At 39.4% G+C, this 20603-nt stretch overlaps 1 protein-coding gene across 9 annotated transcripts in view; it reads right to left on the reverse strand.

The window, feature by feature from the left end:
* Positions 1–20603, reverse strand: part of myo18ab (myosin XVIIIA b) — a 126225-nt gene that overhangs the window by 40234 nt on the left and 65388 nt on the right. For all 9 annotated transcript variants that reach the window (XM_085244822.1, XM_085244821.1, XM_085244820.1 and 6 more), the window contains 5 exons: positions 17943–18008; positions 10752–10880; positions 3109–3252; positions 2042–2131; positions 434–553 (listed from right to left, as the gene is read on the reverse strand). In XM_085244822.1, the coding sequence (XP_085100948.1) occupies positions 434–553; positions 2042–2131; positions 3109–3252; positions 10752–10880; positions 17943–18008 (549 nt within the window). The remainder of the gene's footprint in view (positions 1–433; positions 554–2041; positions 2132–3108; positions 3253–10751; positions 10881–17942; positions 18009–20603) is intronic.

Consider the following 20603-nt stretch of genomic DNA (forward strand, 5'->3'; position numbering starts at 1 on the left):
TGGCAGTCTTGAAATACAAATAACAGTCAAAAATACTGCTACCACAACATTCAGTATATGTTGCAATGCATAAGCAAAAATGTCCAATTTCATTACACGGTCAAAGCAACAGTACGAGAATAATGGGACAGACACCCTGAGCCAGGGTGTCCTGCACACACAGCAACGTGGAATTACAATTTTGTTACCTGGCTCAAGGGGCCCACACTGCAAACCACAAACTGCAGGTAAGCAGTGCAATTTCAGGAGTGTTCCTCTCCTGAATATGAAGTGCATTCACAAGCCCAAATATCAAGTTTTCTGAGCTGGATGAATAATACGCTCACCTCAAAGTAAAAGTCAAAATGAGGTAGCCCGGAAATACAGCATTATAGTAGCTGGTGACAAGACTTTTCTCCAGTGTACATGCATGTGTGTATGTTTCCATCTTTACCTGCAGGTCCTTCATGTCCTTCTCCAGACGCAGTCTCTCAGAAGTTTCTGTCTCCAGCAACTGGGAGGCAGATTCCCCAGTGTTGCGCTCATCAGCCAGCTCTGCTGACAGCTCTGTGATCTGAAGTGTGAATATTGACAAATCTTGTATTAATGTATAGCTTGGAAGAACTCTCAAAAATTGTGAGATTTTATTTTAGGGTCAGTTCGTGATTGTAAAATTTGTTGTTAGGAGCTAATAGACAGGGTATCATCTGGGACCCGATAAGTAAAACATGAGAACTAATTAACTAATGCTAACTAAGCCTTGCTAAAGAAAGAATTTATATTTCAGTTGTCATTTGTCTTTATGTCATAGCAGGATGATATAAGAACAACAAGGCCAAATGTTAAGAATTTCAGAGGGACAAAGGAAGAACCATGCCGAACAGCTCAAAAGTTTGGGTCACTTAAAAATGTGATTGTTTCTCAAGAAAAAGACTTCACTGTTTTCACTGAGCAGAAATGGATCATAACCCTGTTAAAACACAGTTAACAATTCTCATCATCACTCATCATAAATCATTGAAATGATATTCAGTAGTTAAATCTATATCTCTGCAGGGATGCAGATGACCAATGTTAGCAAACATCACTCCAGATTAGCTGTCTGCTGACACTTGAGAAATATGCTAACAATTTTCATCCATCCATCCATCTTCATCCGCTTTGTCCGAGGCCGGGTCGCGGGGGCAGCAGCCTAAGCCCAGACCTCCCTCTCCCCAGCCACCTCCTCCAGCTTATCCGGGGGAATACCAAGGCGTTCCCAGGCCAGCTGAGAGATATAATCTCTCCAGCGTGTCCTGGGTCTGCCCCGGGGCCTCCTCCCGGTGGGACATGCCTGGAACACCTCACCCAGGAGGCGCCCAGGGGGCATCCTTGTCAGATGCCCGAACCACCTCAGCTGGCTCCTTTCGATGTGGAGGAGCAGCGGCTCTACTCTGAGCCCCTCCCGGATGGCCGAACTTCTCACCCTATCTCTAAGGGAGGGGCCAGCCACCCTTCGGAGGAAGCTCATTTCTGCCGCTTGTATCCGCGATCTCCTTCTTTCACTACCCACAGCTCGTGGCCATAGGTGAGGGTAGGGACGTAGATCGACCGGTAAATTGAGAGCTTCGCTTTTACACTCAGCTCCCTCTTCACCACGACGGACCGGTGCAGCATCTGCATTACTGCAGCTGCAGCCCCAATCCGTCTGTCGATCTCCGGCTCCCTTCTCCCATCACTCGCGAACAAGACCCCGAGATACTTGAACTCCTCCACTTGGGGCAGGAACTCATCCCCGACCCGCTAACAATTTTAAATGTATTAATCCCAAATTTAAAGAATTCTATTGATTATGTTTAGGAGTAACTCAAATCTCCCAGTGTGTGTGTGTGTGTGTGTGTGTGTGTGTGTGTGCGTGCGTGCGTGCGTGCGTGTGTGTGTGTGTGTGCGTGTGTGTGTGTGTGTGTGTGTGTGCGCGTGTGTGTGCGTGCGCGTGTGTGTGTGTGCGTGCGTGCGTGTGTGCGTGCGTGCGTGTGTGTGTGCGTGCGTGTGTGCGTGTGCGTGTGTGTGTGTGTATTTTTACCCGGCTCTCGAGACGGTCACTGTTGAGTCTCAGCTCATTCCTCTCTTTCTCTACCTTCTCTAGCTTCTGCTTGAGTTGCTGGATCTCTTCCTGAGAGGGAACATGCAAAAGATCAAAAGATGGTTTTAGTTATTTATGTATTTAAAAGAGACAATGCAGTTTAATACAGCTCAATATGGAGCACGAAACTGATGTGCTGCTGCACATAGAGCCCATAGTTGCTCATTTTCAATCCTTGTCGAGCTTTTACATTCACAATACACAAACAAATTACAAAACGCATTACTTAAAACCATATTGCGCTATTATTAAAAAACTATAGACTTCAGTGTGAAACACAGCTTTTAAAAAACAACCCCAAAAAGCAGAAAACCTGGGGGAAAAATAAAATTTGAAAAGTATGGATACTTGTAAAATTATAAAATGATTAATGAAAATGACTACAGCACTGATTTACCCTTAAGTAACCTTTGACCTGTAAAGGATTTAGGATCTGTAATTGATTTGATTTGAGTGGGAACTGTTTTCCATAGATGAGTAGCCTTCATAGAAAATGCTGACTGTCCGAATTCAAACCGCGACATGGCATTTTACAGTAGCCTGTCACATACATGTTAGTGCACTGTGTAAATATACTTAATAATAATGCTTTTCTCAGTTTTACTGAATTGAACCATGTGTTTTAATCCAACATAACAACAATAAGAAGAAGAATATCCCCTTTGGGGCTGCGGCAAGAAGGGTATCCAGTTTAAAACTCCAAAATCAAACATGCAGGGCTATCTGTAATATCACGGAAGAAATTACAGCTGTGACACTTGATACAAACCCTTCATTACACAGGTTGGTCTTAATTTCAGGATTTGTCATGTAGAATTAAGGAGAAGGCATTTCTAAAACTGTTGAATGTAAAATACAAAATAAAGTAATTATTCAAAGTTTATATAACCACCAATATTACATCCCACCACAAAAATGGCGACTGATTTTTGTGCATTAAATCACCACACGGCTTTATTTCAGATACATACCAGGAATGTACCACCAGTGTATGTGCTTAAACTTACATCCTTGCCACGGATCTGTTCCTCAGTGAGCTGCACCTCTATCAGAGGTCTGACAGTGGTGAACAGCTTCCACCATGGCCAGCCTTTGACACCACGATTCTTCTTTATGTTCTTCTGGATGCAGCGGATTGCCAGATCCTGAATCTGTCACACAAATACAACAACATTAAGAAAAAGACCACAAAGCTGGACAATGATATTAACAGATACAAAGTGCAGGATAACCAGAAAAGTACTATGTGGGGAGAGTTTGAGGTTTCTTCTTGATTGTACCAAAAAGAGATTTGAAGATTTAAAGCTTCAAAGCCTCAAAGACATATCCTACCAGTAACATCTACTGGTCAGCTGTAATTATAGTGGCCACAAACTTTCAACTCCAGTTCCAAGCCAAAGGCAAGAATTCATTCTAAGGATTATCACCCACACATGAAAGTGTCACAACATTTTGAAATGTCAGTTTACTATAAAATGTTTAACAGTAAAACCACCAAGGGGGTCCTGTTGACCCCATTTTGTCATGAAAGATGCTGTAATAACGTGAGTGAGCTAAATGTGATAAGCAAACATATAAGGGACTGTAGTTAAATAACAGATGAACAATTAGGCTACTGCAGGCCTGAACGGGTTGTGCAAAAAAGTGATCTCTCAAATAATATGAAGTCATTTTGAGGCAAAAGAACATTCCTGTCACCAGGTAGAAGCTGCAATCAGCTGTTGGTAAAGTGACTTTTATATATCCTTCACTTATCCAGGTATAAACACTCACTGAGGCATCTGGGCAAGAGGGCAGCAGAAAGTACAACAAATATAATAAGATAACAGTTCCATAAAGATATGTGAAGTGGCCAAAAAGGACTGCATTGATTATAATGTAGAACACATAGTGGGTACTATAAAGGCAGAATCATAAAGATACTTGCAAAACAGGTCCTTTTTCAAAATGTATATATAGGTTAACCACTTAATGTTATGTCACTTCTACAGGCATGACACGTATAAGCAAAGATATTGACATTAAAAACACTCAAAAACATCGGAAATCACTTTTTTGGAGACAACTTTTTGGCACAATAGCAGATCAGAGTGGGCACTGTGTGACAGAGTGCATGCAGAACTGGATGTGTTGCTGGTTTTGCAGAGAAGCAGCAGAACAGAGTTAAACTGAGCAAAGAGTCTGTGGAAATAAACAGTGAAATTGGACAGGTTTCAGGGAAGAAGAGCGGAGGAGGTGTTTCACTGATGAGAGGCTGCAGGTGATCAGAGGAAGATGTGGAAGATAAATATGAACTTTTCTAATGTTACAATAATTCTTTTATATGTAATATGTATATAATATGTAATAATTCATTTTGACCTTTTCATAAAGTTCTTCCTCTATAACAATTAAATATTTACATGTGCCAGCTGCTGTGTAATTTGTTGTTCCCTATGTTTATTAGTTTATTATAATGCATATCTTAAATGTATGATCAGTAATGAAATTATCTAAATAATCTATAAATCTAACAGAAACCCTAGAAAGTTGTTAGGTTTATATTGTTGGATTGTCATTTATGCTTAGAAATATATACTCATATATGCTTAGAGGTATATAGTCGATTGCATAGTGATAGGATGTCTGATCCTTAGCAGTCTGCAAAGACTCTGTGTGCCTCCCAGAGGGTTCTGGCATACACACACATCCTAGGGCAGCGGTCTCCAACCTTTTTTGTGCCACGGACCGGTTTATGCCCGACATTATTTTCACAGACCGGCCTTTAAGGTGTCGCGGATAAATACAACAAAATAAAACCAGTACCGGTACCGAAAAAAAGAAGATTTATTCATAACACACGTGAAAAGACCCAGGAAAACAGAGTTAACGGTAAAAACGATAACAAAATAACGCTGAAAAACGATAAAAACCCTGAAAACCATACATTTCACACCTGAGCCTCAACTCTCGCGGCCCGGTACCAAACGACTCATGGACCGGTGCTGGTCCGAGGCCCGGGGGTTGGGGACCACTGTCCTAGGGTCATGAGAGAGGTCGTACTTTCTCTTACTGATTTATGGGATAGGAGGACACCTACTCTGTATCTGTTTTAGTATAAAAGCCCTTTGTTTAGGTGGACCGCTGGGCTCCTGGCACCAGCTTTGGGGAGTCGTTCACAGGGTCACATCTTGGGACACACACACACACACACGCATACCTACACATACACACAGACGGTACTCTTTGTTCACATGTATGCCTATGTAAGACGTCATATGTTAATGAGACTATGCATATTCATGTAACCACAATAAAGAACAGTGCTGCAAGGGAGCTAACTGAGAGCGACTGAGGTTCGAGCGGAAGGAACGGCGCTCGTCACAGTTCTCTCCCTCGTGCACGAGCAACACAAAGAGCTCTGGTGACTTGCGTCTTGCTTTTGCCATTGTAGTAGAATTGTCTTGGTGTTCCAGCAATAGGCCTGTGCTACACAAACCTATCAAAAGTCATTTTAAATACTTATTTTACCAACCTTTGCTTAAAACTAGAAAAGAAATAACATGAAAATGAACAACTTAACTTCAAAAACTGGTCACGATCAAAATGGCCCATTCTGGCAGGTCTTGTGTTAAAGTGTTACTGCTTATAATACTTGAAACATAACTTATGATTATGGGAGGTATGATTGAAGATTTGTGAGAAGTTCTGTGTCATGGTTCTGGTACCGGTGTTACATCTTTCACCATCTTACAATGCTGTGACTGCAGCCATTCCCCAGCTCTCTGAATTGTACTCATGGCCATTGATCAGTGGTTTTTGATCAGTGGTTGCTCATGAGTGGTCATCTGGTGCAGATGGCAACAGATTTTAGATTTACTAGAGTTAATTGTGGTATTATTGCAAACAGATTGCATATACGTGCTAACTTGAACCTGTTCAATGGAAAACTGATCGCAGACAGACTCCGTCTTGGTGCTATTTTATTCTCATCTTGATGGACCTTTTGAAATCCTTTGAAGACAGTAGTTAGTAGCCTCAGACCTGGTCCCTATCTTTGAAATGACAACTTCAAAGATCACCAATATTTCTCCATAATTTTGGTCAGGACATGGACCCCAACCACAGTTTTCCATAGTGAGCCTAAGAGAGTTATGGCTATGTTGGAGAGTAAAGACAGTCAAAATAACAAATACTGACTTTCAAGCTTCAAGTCTTATTTAGCTTCCTATTTTCCTAGCAAAGAGAAAAGAGGACTGGCTCAAGATATTTTTCACCAAACTGTATGATTTTACTTCATTAAAAGTTTAGATCCAACGTTCTTATACATTTTGTTTCAAATGCTTTCAACACACGGCTTTATTTCAGATAAACTAACGAAATAACGAAAACTAGAAGTGAAAAAACATTTTCGTTAACGGAAATAAAAATAAAAACAAAAAAAGGAAAACTAACTAAAACTGTAATGAGTGTTCACAAAACTAACTAAAATTAACTGAATTTATAGCAAAAATGTGTTTAGTTTTCGTAGATGTGTGTGTGTCATACAATAGTCAAGGGTGAAAATGAAGTTTAGTTTCCAGATTTTTTTCTTGCTGTCTCATTATCCCAATTTGGGATTACTTTGAATATGACTGTGTTTTGGATAAAGCAAGTGTCTTGTAGTGGAAAGAGACAAATTATGAGGGACATTTCTAAAGGGGAAAAAAATCCCACAAACCTTAAAGTGCACTTGAAAAGCTCGCACAAGAAGGCTAACCTAGCTTACCTTGAGAAGGTAAGGGAGCACACTCAAACCTCATCCCCAGAAAACAGAAGCTAACCCCAGGCAAGGCAGCGTGATGCATCCCGAGACAACAGGACGGGGATATCTACATAACTGTGTGAGTCAATTGCCTTCAAAAGGTTTATCAATTCACTTGAACCAAAATTACGAACACCCGGTGCTGCAAGAGTTAATAGTCTCATTGGGGCCAAGATATAAATTTTATATTTGCCTGGTATCAATGGTTGTTCATCTGCCTTTATTTATTTATTTATTTAAAGAACCCATAGGTGGAAATGTGAGTTGTCTGTCTCTGCGTGTTAGCCCTGCGACAGACAGGCGACCTGTCCAGGGTGCAGGGTATGGTAGCTGGAATAGCAACATACCCAAGGATAAGCAGAAGAGAATGACTGATGTGATGAAACTGGGAATTTGTTGCACTTAATTATTGCAAACACAACTAAAACTATAACTGAAACTAATCAAAACTAAACTGAAACTAAGGATTTTCAAAAAAATAAAAACTAAACTAAACTAGCAAACAATTGGTAAAAACTAATTAAAACTGATATAAAATTGAAAATCTGAAGTCAAAACTAAATAAAAATAAAAACTAATGAAAATTGCAAAACTATTAAAACCCTGGTCTGAATACAAGCAGTAGCATCTTTCTCAATACACCTGTTTCCTGTCAGGGTGGGGAAAGTGGGGATTCTTTCTTTAGGCAACTGTTTAATTAGGCTCAGCGTTGGCTGGCAGTGGAATCCCCCGTGCTCCTCTACTCTCAACTGTTCCTATGAATGTCAAAAAGAGAGAGAGTGGAGACAGACTGCAGGGCTTCAAAGCAGTCAGCAGATCTCTTCTATTTGTCTGTTCCCCCATGGCGAAGTGGAGTCTTCATCTTTCTTTCCTTTTTTCCTATTTCCCCATCATCCTTCTCCATCTCACTTATTTCCTGGAGTGCTTTGAATGCAGCTCCCTCAGGGAGAGAGGGGGTAGGATATGAGGAATGTGGAAGACAACAAGGAGGTTGCCTAGAGCAGGGAAGTGGGTTAGATGGGTAAACAAACTAACCGGTTGTGTCTTGTGACAAAAAAAGCAAACCTGATTGTTATACAAATTACAGCACAAATTCACATTCTAAACTAAGTCCATCTGTAAGAATGAAAAAGGACGGACTTGGATAAATCTTTGATTTTTAGTTTCATTAGCTTTTTGGCTAATGTTGAACACTCAGTATACGGAGTCTGTAAAGTTACAGAGCAGCATTACATAAAAGCCGCCAGCACCCAGCTGACTCAGTAACTGCAGAGTTCAATCAACTCCTACATCTTTAAAGCTCCCACCGGCATTCATTTTGTTAACAATATCCATTCAATGTATGTTTTATGGGTAAGCAGATTGGATTTAATGTGTCTTTAAAGTTTATTCACAGGGCTGTGATGCTGGATTTGACTGATGTCTATCACTTTCACTTTTCATTCTTGTAATTTTTAGAACTCTAGTGCAAATCCAGCATTTCTTACTGCTCCTTTACAATACAAGCACTGAAGTGATGAAATGCTGGGTAACTTATTGAGAAGATAATTTAGACATATGTGATTGTGATGATATGAACTTGTCAAGGCATCCTAAGTTGCATTAGAAGACAAACTACAGTGTGAGCCATTTCCTCTTATCTGCTTTAAGATTTCAACCAAGTCTGAGACTCTCCAGGATGCCTATGAACAGCGCACTAGAAACAAACTATTTACGACGGCGTAAAAGAAATGTGCCCAGTTCTACATCAATTACATGAGATTACTGTTTGCCACAAGAGATGAGGCTCAAACTGAGTTCTTTGGGGGATAACATGAAAGCCAAACGCCCTTCAAAAGTCTTTTTTGTTGGCAGCCCTGAGACCAGTGCTGCAAGACAGGATAAAATGAAATGGTAATGAAAGCTTAATCTCCACACACACATATACACTTACCACAAATACAAACACTGTGTACCAAATTAACTTTGAGTACACATGAGAAAAGTTTCACAAGCAGCATGATCACTTCTGTAAAGCTACACATGAAGTCAACAGATCCCCACGTGTATTTTGCGAGACAGCACCAATGTTTCCCACTTGTCAGGTTATTATTTTACACACATGCACGCGCAAGCGCGCGCACGCATGCAGAGAAGAAAATGACTAAAGCACAATCATCCAAACAGGTAACTTGTAACACATCCTTAAAGCTTCTTTGTAGCAACCTAAACACATCTAAACTCGAACTCACTTTTATTTCAGGGGAACTGTCAAATAATAATGAAATCCCATGACGGTCTTTTAATTGAAACAGGGGCAACTGTAGCTCAGGCAGTAGAGCAGGCAGTCTACTGATTATAAGGTAGGTGCAACAATCTCCGGCTCATCCAGTCCAAGTGCTGAAGTATCCTCGGATCCTTGATCAGGATACTTATTCCCAGACGCACTCCCCCGATGCACCCATCAGATTGTGTGTGTGAATGTTAGATACAGCATTTAGGCGTGGATAACAGTGCTGTCTGAATGTGATCGAGTAAATACGATTTTTAGTAGAAAACACTTTGAGTGCTCAAGTGAAGTAGCAAGGCGCTACAAATACTAGTATAATTTACCATTTAGAAAACTCTAGTTTTCTAAATAGACTTTTTTGTTTTTTAATATTTGTATTTTAATATTATCACACCTGCTTCTGGACAATGAATTTTTAAGGTACTAGTATTGTACCATTTAAAATAAATATATATGTATAAAAAATGCAAAATCATACTTTTGTTGTATAGACATTGCCTTGGTTTGTCTTTTAGTCAGTTGGGTTAACGCTTTTATGCATGTTTTTAACCCCAAAATTGGGTTTTATCTGTCAGACATGTTCTGTCCCTTACCTCAAGAGTCACTGCTACTCTTTGCCTTCAACACCAACTTCTGACACAACTAAGTCTGAGACTCTGTCCAATGCCTATAAACAGCACATCAGCAACTAGCTATTTACAATGACATGAAAGAAATTAACCCAGTTCCAGTCTACATCAATTATACGAGATAACTGTTTGCCATAAAAGCTGGGGCTCAAACCGAGGCCTTGAGGCAATAATAGCCATGGCTGCACTTGTGGCTCCTTACTGGTTGGCCCTGATGTCTCCTCGGGGACTGATGACATCCAGTGTTTGTTTTTTAAGAGGATTACCAGGAGGGCATTTCCAGAAGGATGTTAACACATGGCTGCTCAAGATTATGATTGATTATGTGTTTTTTATTGCCTGTAATGTCCTAATAGTTCTACTCATTCTGGATTCAAAGTCAATGTCAGGAATCAAGCTTTTTGTGGTTATAGTGAAGTAAAATAATAAGGTCATACCAATGAGGCATAAAAGGTACAGACAGATTAAAGGGGTATTCTGCATCTCCAGTTTCTTCAGTTCCTTTCCTTAAAGTTTTCCTCCTAACCTATCATCTATCTACCTGACAGAAGTCACCTATAAGGAATATAATGCCAAATCCCAACAACAGTCACCTCAAAGGTATGTAAATGCAAATGCAGAACAAAACGAAACACAATCAAAAATGAAAAATGAAGATGGAGGGGGGAAAGGTGATAAAAGGTATGAGAATGACGTCACACAGTCAGTAATCGATACTGGAATGGTTAAAGAAGACACTATGATGAAGTCACAGTGGGAAAGAGTAGCTGACTGAGAGCTGTTTCTTTGGCAGTTGCTCACTGGAGATGCATGATCACAAAAATCATCCGAGCAGCAGGGGGAAAGCCAGTATATTTACAAATGGCAAATATACGACATATCTTTTTTGCAAGTCATCAGTGCTGTGTTGGTCAGATTTCAACACGTAATTCCTAACTTTTTAAATGCCAAATGATAAAGTAGTCCTACCTTTCTCTTCTTGAACGCCTGTCTGGCTAAGTATCCCCTGCAAGCAGCCTGGAAGAGAGAAATGTTCCTCCTCGTCTGGAAATCTCGCTGCTCCTCCAGTCTGGACAGAATCCCTGCTCTGAAGAACACCTGCAGAAGGACAAGTAGAGTTAGAAGAGTGTCACATATACTGGCTCTCTCCTTTATTTTCTCACATTATTAACTCTCTGAAGTTAATAGTTCAAGTTCAAGTAAAGTGCTGTTAAAAACTATTTGCTCTAATTTTTTTAATTTTTTTCCCATGATCTGTCATTTATTCTTAAAAATCAAGTACATCACATAAAAGTTACAGAGTTCAGTATTCATCACAAAAGGGGTACTCCGGATGATCAATCCACATCAGCAACTCAACAAACCGAATATTTTTATTCAGTGCTTCAATGGCTTTTATTTCTTCCTCAGTCAGTGAAAAATCAAATATCTGGAAGTTGTGTTTGATCCGCTCAGCTTTGAAGCTCTTTGGGATCATTACAACTCCTCTCTGTATGTTGAGGCGCAGGGCCACCTGGGCACTACTTTGGTTGTACTTTTTCCCCAATGGATACAAGCACCTCATCGCCCAGCAGAGGAGGACATTTCAAATTCACCCAAGATGCATCTCTAGAGGAGCCAGTTTGGCAATAGCTAACAATCATGATGTCATTCTGACGACAGTACTCTAGAAGTTTTGGTTGTCTGAAATATGGGTGGCATTCGACCTGGTTGGATACGGGTTTGTGTTTGAGACCAGGTTGCTCTAATTTTAATATTAGAAAAAGATAACCAGAGTAATTAGAAATAAATGTAGTTTATTTGTGTAAACTTTTGTAAATGTAGCACTTTTTAAAATGATGACTTCATGTGTTCAAGGAAAAAAGCTGTTCAAAGCAACAATTTGCATATTAATGATAAAGAAACTGACCTCACAGCCCATCGTTTGTCAGTTGGGCTAGTTCTAGTCATTAATCAAATGTACTCTTTATAATGAAGGGTAAACCTGCAGCCAGCTGAGACTGAAGAAGTCACTTGGTGGATTGACTAAATGTTTCTTCTAGAGATGGCACGATACCACTTTTTTATGTCTGATACCGATATCATAAATTTGGATATCTGCCGATACCGATATGAATCCGATATAGTGTTTTTTAATCAATAAAACTGTTTTTTTAATATCTTGCTGCATTTTGTATAAGTTCATACTCAAGTTTAAATAAACAACACTAAAGCTATTCTGTTATACCCTGTATGTAAAAAATACACTGCACCCAAAATATGTCATAGTTCAGCAATACTGATCAATCTAATGAACTTAAACCTGCTCCATCCTCCCTATTCTGGTATTTTAAAGAGTACTTAGCATAAATATTAAGCAACCTAACTAATAGGGTTGCAAACTCCCAGCAAAAAAAAATAGGGAACCACCCTCCACCTAATGATGCTTAATCGACTTAATCAACTTTAATTTGATGCAGTGTGAAAAAAAATGCACAGAAATAAATAATTTTTCAAGAATAATTAAATAGATTCAACATCTTTCTTCAACAGAACTGCAGACTGCACAGATGGTACCATCCCAAAGGAAAAAGTACTATAGCTTACTAGGGTATATTAGACTTAACAGTTACTATATACAGTAATGGACTTCTATACATTTTACATCAGATTAAAACTTTGGGTGTAAGATTCAGATAATTATTTATTAAAAGCTCGACATTTTAAATGAGAATAAGAAAGAAAAGTATGTCTTTGTGCCCTCTTTTCCCTGTTCATGCCCTATCGGCCCCCCTGGCTAAACTTTGCCAGATCCGTGCTGCTGTTGTTCAGCCGCTGGTTTCCTCTTTCTGGTCCAAAGTGGGCCAAAAACAAACAAGAGAGACGGACTCGCAACAGAAAAGCCGATCAGCTGATCATTGATCAGTTTCATGATTGAAGTAGCAGCAGGAGAGAGAGGCAGTCGCTCCATATATCGGTTGTTAAGCTTAACGCGGGAATGCTTTACAAACATTCAGAGATGAACTTACACACTTGCTTCACTTCTCTCTGGGATAACTTCCTCGGAGATGAAATGCTGGTTTGGTAGCGAGGCTACAAACACACACAGCCGCTCTATCACGTGATGCACACTGCTCCGACGTGCTACGGTTATGAGCCAAGTTACGCCGTGTGGCAAGTTTTGTGAGGTGCTTTTTTGATATTTAATGGATCGGATTACATTTTTTATTTCTCTCCGATATCCGATCCAGTAATTTACGTCAGTATCGGACCGATACCGATACGTAATATCGGATCGGTCCATCTCTAGTTTCTTCCACTGACAACGCTAACTCCAGATGAACAGAATAGACTTTCTGGGACATTGCTTTGTGCACTGGTGCACAGTCATGTTGGAACAGAAGGAGACCATTACCAAACTGTTCCCACAAAGTTGGGAGCATGAAATTATCCAAAATGCCTCGGTGTGCTGAAGCATTAAGAGTTCCTTTCACTGGAACTAAAACAGCAGTTTAAAGAAATTATTAAAAACCCTAAATTACAAATAACAGTTATGCCCATGATGAGTATATGTAATTCTGCAATAATCACTGTGTGGGTACCTGCGTTATAGTTCAGTGAGGTGATCTACTATGATTTTGGGTCCAAGTCAAAATTTGCAGCCCAGCTGGGCAACTGCTATAGTTTTGTTTGGGGTTGTTTTGTTTTTTTATATAGTGGTTTAATGAGCAGTAGGTTGTTCCTCATCCAGTTGCCTGTGAGCTATGTTTACTGCCAGAGGGAAAAACAACAACAACATTTGTTCAGGGCTTATAGCAAATTCCAGAGTATCAAAGAATATTATGGTGAATTACTTTTGTTTATGTTTGTGGAGCTTTATAGATTTCTACAAATACTGATATTTTGTGTAAAATGGCATTGTGCAGGCCTTTTCCCTATACGCCAATCTAACAGTTTTAAATACTGCCTTACTGTTGTTGTGGCTATAGATGCTGGTGGGAAAATGAAGTGGCTAAGGTATAAAAAGCACAGAAATGCTTTTTCCACTCCCCAAAAATGGATTCGGGTACCACAAATCAATTCTGCTCCAGTGGGATTTTCTATCGTGGGAAGATGATGTCTAACTAGCCTGGAAGCAGACAACACATGCGGCAAACATGAACAGCTATGCTCCTCAGAGACCCTTGTGTCAGTGTGGGAATGGTTTAATACTACCATGCAGAGAGCTACAAAAAGTTTGGCATTGCACACCAGGGACAGGTTGGCAGCAATACCTGCACAGCCCACAAATCTTGTGTTACTGCTAATTCCTCCAGGCTGATGAGAGTCCAAACACAACTAATGTCAAAAGTCTGTGTGATTTGCTTTAATTTTAGATGGCGGGACATGTGACTTGTTAGAAAATACTGAGAAAGACAATGCTAGTATTAAGACCCTCAGTCTCTTAGATGAAATGTAATATTATTATTTATTTAAATTATTAAAATCGGGGGTGGAGGTGGGGGGCTGGGATCATACCATTATGCAAAAGATTTAAGGGGGACAGATGTTCCGAAGACAACAAGTGTAGTGGTACAAGCCAAGTACACAGAGAGACGGCGAGCTGGATTTAAATGCAAGCGTGTTGGGAAAAAGTGAAGAAAGGAGCTAAAATGTAAAATGAGCAGCAGCTGGCTGCATTTCAATGATATTGGAGACTGTCTGAAGTGATATCCACTTTTATATTCAGCCATTTTCCATGGTGGAGGATAAAAGGTTTCAAACATATCCAGGCCTTAAACCTCATATGTGTTCTCCTAAGTTACAGTTCAGTATTGAATATTACACAAAATAAACTATATACAAAGTGTCTTTGAATATCTGCATGTAGCACAGAGCCATGGCTCAGGGTCTAAATGAGTCTCATAGGCCAGAATGTGCTTGAAGTTATTTATAATTCTTAACTTGTTTGAACTTCTGCTCACCACAAACAAGCACAAGCAGAAACTTTGGCCTTTTAACCGTTTTGTTTGTTTGTTTGTTTGTTTGTTTGTTTGTTTTCTTAAGTCTTACAGTTTTTCCTACTGATAAAATGCTCTCATATGGCCATTCATACTACACAAAATAATTAGGCATTAAAAATTTAAATGACAGAAAAGTTTCTGTTTTTCCACTTTCTATAGAAATTTCTGGTTTTTACGATTACAAAAAAACCTGAACAGTCTGGGCAATCAGCTGCAAGAATTTTTGCCCTAACCTTTCACATCTATTACTTACAGTTTAAGTCCAAAGATGCGTGCCTACAGATTTCTTTCCTTGTCACAGCAGCTTTTTCTTCCTCATGTAGAAAAACAGTTAAATAAGTAACTTCTTTATACTGAATGGGAAGTTTCACTGGTCTGGCCCACTTAAGGTCAAAGTGAGCTGTACGTTGCCCGCCATGTAAAATGAGTTTGGCGCCCCTGACATAGACCATGTTAGGCAGGTGTTATTATTTAACACAGACAAACGTTAGCTGGAAAATGTACCTTTAATTATCAACAACATCTCTTAGGCAAGTCATTGCTCTCTTCACTGCCATTTTTTAAGTGTGCCTGTCTTTCTTGTATTTCCATCTGACTCTGATTAAAAAAAAATAACATACACAAATATATATATAGTAATTATATATATATATATATATATATATATATATATATATAATTCTATAATAACATAAATAATAATATGTAGTGATATAACGTAATGTGTTTAACTAAATTTATCCTGTTGTGTTATTATTCTGTGATGTGAAGTGCTGCTTCACCAAGCTACCTTCTTCATAAAGGAGAAGTGGCACTCCATTCTTTGAGGACACACAATTTTTGTTAGCATCTTTAAAGAGACTAATGTTTATTGAATTCAGAAATCTGACCTCAACTCCATTTACCATTTATGGAACATTTGCAAAGCCAAACACTTTCAGCAGTAGGGATGGGTATCAAAACCCGGTTCTTGTTGAGAACCGGTGTTTCAATTCCTTGGAATTTTTTGCCATTTTTGCAAACGATTCTCTTATTGATTCCAGTCGCCCCGAATGACGTCACCACGTTGCGGAGCGTCATTTACCTGGCAGGAAACACGGCGGCTCAAACGCTCAAAAGTTTGGTTATACTTTACGAGAACGGCTGACAACAGGGCAACTTGCAATACTTGCAAAGTAGATATTTCATTTAAGGGAGGAAACACTACGAATATGCAAAAGCATTTGCTCACAAAACACACGATGACCTTTAATGAATGTCATGTTTTTAATTCCGCTCCGGACTCGTGAATCTCAACCCAGCAGCAGCGGTAACGTTTGCACGTCCTCTCCCGTTAATGCGGCAGGTAAATAATCAACTAACAGTGCATATTATGTTAGCGCAATCTGCCTTATTACAAACCTGCCATTACTGTGCATTTAGGTGACCATGATGAGAGAGACAGAGTCTGGCTCAGATGCTGGCAGTTCTCCCTGCAGTCTACCGGTAGCGTCTCCTTTCAGGCCAGGATAGACAAATGTCACCGAGCAGTGACTCAGTTTGTGGTCAAAGGCTTGAACCCATTTGCCACAGCAGATGCCCCCGATTTTCGGTAAGTGTTTAATTGTAGGCAGGGACATTACTGGATATTCTTGTGTAATTGCTACAGAATAATTTATGTTATACTTTGTTATTGCTACAGAAGAATATTTATTTTATTATTTCACATTTACAATTTTTTTTCCTGGGCACCCTGTGACACCCCACTGAAGAGCCGTAGGCTGGAACTCTTAAGATCTCACTGTTGGGTTTGTAAGGCCATGTTACTCCTAAATTTCTATCTTGTTCAAAGAGAAGATATAAAACTAAGTTCTAAGCTAACCGACCTTAGTGTTCTCCTTTTTTAAAAAGAATCGATAAAGAATCGAATCGTTAAACAGAATCGAAAATGGAATCGGAATCGTGAAAATCTTATCAATACCCATCCCTATTCAGCAGTATAAAAAAGTCTTTGTAACATTGCCACATCACCCTGGGATAAAACTGATTATCATGTTTAATGTCTTTATCAAGTCCATCTAGCTCAAGTGTTGCAGTAATTTAACAGAACTGATACTGTCATCTGGAATTAGAAACTGTATTTACTTATCTTCACTGACCTTCGGATCTAACTGTACATACTGTGTAATTGTTAATATAGAAATATGGGGAGCGATGGATGAGTAATATAGAGTATTTATCAGATGTTTAGTTAAGTATTATAGGAGTAGGCCGGTTGGAGAGTAAGTGGCCCACAGACTGGGCCACTTACTCTCTAAATGGGAAGCTGGTGCTTTACTTTCCCACATGAGCTGGTTGGACACCTTTGTGTTTCAACTGTCAGTACAAACATTACAAAACAAGAGGCATTACCAATGTTACTGATATGAAAACCACAGATTAAAAGAAAACTTTGGTACTAAAAAGTTAACTTTGGGAATGTAGTGGTCAAACTCTGAAGCAAGGTCAAACATTCTGCAATATCTGCCAAGCCCCAGACTGTTCTTTATTCCGCAGACATTCACAGATCTAATTAGCAAAAACTGCCTGCCCTTTTCCTTGTGATTAGCTGCACTTTATCCTCAACAGTCTGGCAGTGTTTGACTGCTGCTTGGCAAGATACAGAGAGTGCAGAAAATATCACCTCTTGCCCCCAAAAAGAAAAAAAAAAGAGAATTAGAACTAGTGAGGATACATGTGGAAGTGTGAAGACTTTGTCACTGCAGAGGAACAAAAAAGAAACAGAGAGCCTGTCGCCCCTTTTGCTCGACAAGCTAGTGAGTAGAATGAAAATGTGTTCTAATTATCTGTTTAACTGCAAGGGCCAAAGCATAAAAAGGTTTTTGAATTTGAATACTTTTTCTTGCTCTTTCACAGCAACACAAAGCAGCAACAGCCAGACGACAAGCTGATCAACATCAGTGTAGAAAGTGATGATGAAAACCCACAAAAATCTCATTTTCAACAACAAATGTAAAGACAACAAAGAAGAAAGAACTGGATTTTAGGATTGCAATAAAAAAGAGGGGCGTCTGAGGATCACCACAAAAAGAATTAGTACTGTGAAGGAAATGTTGAGTTTGCAATAACAGGAAAACTGCATTAACTCATAAGCAGAAGTACATTGAGATGAAAAGTGTATGCATTAGGGAAAACTCACCCTGCTTAGCCCCATGTGGTAGTTACTCTTCTCCAGCTCCAAAGACTCCAGTAACTCCTCCACTGCCTGGAAACGAGCAGAACGAACACTCATTAGATAAACAACCCAATCGCTCTGTGTCCGGGCCTTACCTATGTCTGGTCATGTGACCTGGCTCCTAAAAATGATGCAAGTTACGTGCCATAGCAACAAACACCAATCCACTCTGGAATCAGCTAACACAAGCACACACATACCTCGATGTCCCTAAAAAGGAAACAGACTACAAGGTTTGAAAAGTGATGCTACACACTACATTTGGTAAACGTGTCATTAAATGTACAGTGGGGGAAATAATTGTTTGATCCCCTGCTGAATTGGAAAGTTTGCTTATAAAGAAATGATCAGTTTCTAACTTTTATGGTGGTTTTTATTTTAGGGGAAAAACACAGAACAGCAACCTAAAATCCAGACAAAAAGAATTACATTTAAGTTACAAACTGATTGGACCACTCCACTTCACATGAACTCGCTAAATCTTTTAGGTTTCTTGGCTGCCACTCAGCAACTTAAAGCCTGCTTCAGCTCCATCCACAGATTCTTTAAACAACTGAGGTCTGGAAACTGAATAGGGTACTGCATGACCTTAATGTGCTTCTTTGGCAACTCTCTTATTGTCTTTGCAGTATGTGTTTGATCACTGTCAGAAAACGGCTGAGTTGATGCCATAGAGTTCAATTTTGGTTTCACGTTTTTTAACAAGCATTCTCTGAATCATCTAGATCATAGGTGTCAAACTCTGGCCTAATTACATTTGGCCCGCGAAGCCATACCAAATTACTATCAGAGCTGGCCTACTGGTATTATACAGCTAATATATATATTGTTCAGTATTAAGCTTTGCTTGTTCCATATTCAGTTTTTCAGCAAAACGTGTTTGAGTCCATAAGAAGAGATTCATTCTTATATCTGGAGGAATAAATATATTTCAATAAATATTAACGTTAGCCCGCGACTTTGTTCTAGTTTTGAATTTTGGCCCACTGTGTGTTTCAGTTTGACACCCCTGATCTAGATGTTCACTGTTAAACTGTATATGTACCTTCTTGAGCAGGGGACCTTGCTGGCGTTGCAAGATTTCAATCCATTACAGCATGGTGTGTTACCAACAAGGTTCTTGGTCACTGTGTTCCCAGCTGCCTTAGATCACTAACAAGCTCCAAGCTTTGGACTGATCTACCACCTTTCTCATGATCATCCCCACCCCATGAGATACGATAATCATCCCTCCTCTATCTGGAAAGATGTCCATTTTAGATTTCTTCCATTTACAAATAAAATAGTTGGAGTTCTGTATTGCTGCATTAAAATAAAACTGCAATAAAAATTAGATACTGTTCTTGTTTTTCTCCTCTGTTTTTTTGGTAAGGCAACAGCAAGGGCTCAACATCGAGTAACTGTTTCCCCCACTGTAAGAGCCTTTGAGGGAATCTATTCTGAGAACTCTTGGAAAAACTACCTTTATTTCATGCACATATCTGTTTTGTGAAATTCCCGAACAATTGCAAGACAAGATTAATGTAATTACAGGACTTTTGCAGTAATTAAGGAAGAAGCGTTCCTCTTAAAGAAGGGTTTTAGGTCCTCGGTATTTTTGCGATTTCTTCACTGAACACCTCAGTAACTCTTCTTTTCAACCATTCTGTTGTTAATTTACTCATCAGACTAAAACTTCAGATCTCAGATCATCATGATTATGTTTTGGAGTTGATGAATTAAAATTTGTTCAAAAACCAAAAATGCTCAAATTTAGTCTCAGAACATTTTCCCTGACGTGAAGTGGAACTAGACACAGTGGTCTTTTGGAAACGTAGGCTTTTCAATTGCATACGGTCCCTTTATTGCAACAGTCTTGAATTTGATTTGAAGTGTTGTATAAAAAAGTACAAAAATTTGCAAATTCCTAGTTTATTCAGATCCTGTGTGTAAGCGTGACTTTGAACAATCACATTGCATTTTATAATGCAGGAAAACTTAATTTCAACCCACAAAATTAAGCTGCCATGAAAAACAATATTGTTATTAATATTGTAGCTTCAGTTTTCAGCTTTTTTGGAAGCATCCTTTTTTTTTTTGGCTGCCTCTTGTGTTTCACAAGAAGCTGACAGACAGATATATCTATCAGGCAGGTATGAAACTGGGATCTGATTGTAAAAGATGTTTCATACCAGGCATTCTAGACCATGGAACCTCTCAAAGGAGGAAAACAATAGTAACAAACTTTAGAGAGAATTAAGCTTCTCAGGGATGATGCATTAAATTTCTCCCCTGCTGTTTGCCTGTTTGGTCTGAAAAGCTCTTGGCAGGCGTACCATATGGACACTGACAACATGGCTACATCATGCTGTCTTAAGAGGAGCAGACAGTACTGGGCTATAGCAGGAGAAAAATGGGGGCTTTTGTTTGGCAAAGACAAACCGTCCGACAGACTCAGCAAACCAAACCCTCTCTCTCTTGCTTTCTCCCTCTGTGAAAAAAAAATTGTATTATCGTCCAATTAAATCTGGCTAAAGTAATCTATCTCACACCAACACCTTCCATCCATCTTCCTTTTCAAATAAAGAGACCTGCGTAGCATTAGTACTCTTTGAGTGGGATATCCTCTCTAAGCTCATCTTCAAG

The sequence above is a fragment of the Mchenga conophoros genome, linkage group LG14 (genome assembly GCF_057382185.1).
Source record: "Mchenga conophoros isolate Kocher_MC1m ecotype Shallow Benthic linkage group LG14, M_conophoros_male_GT1.1, whole genome shotgun sequence".
NCBI classification, from domain to species: Eukaryota; Metazoa; Chordata; class Actinopteri; order Cichliformes; family Cichlidae; genus Mchenga; species Mchenga conophoros.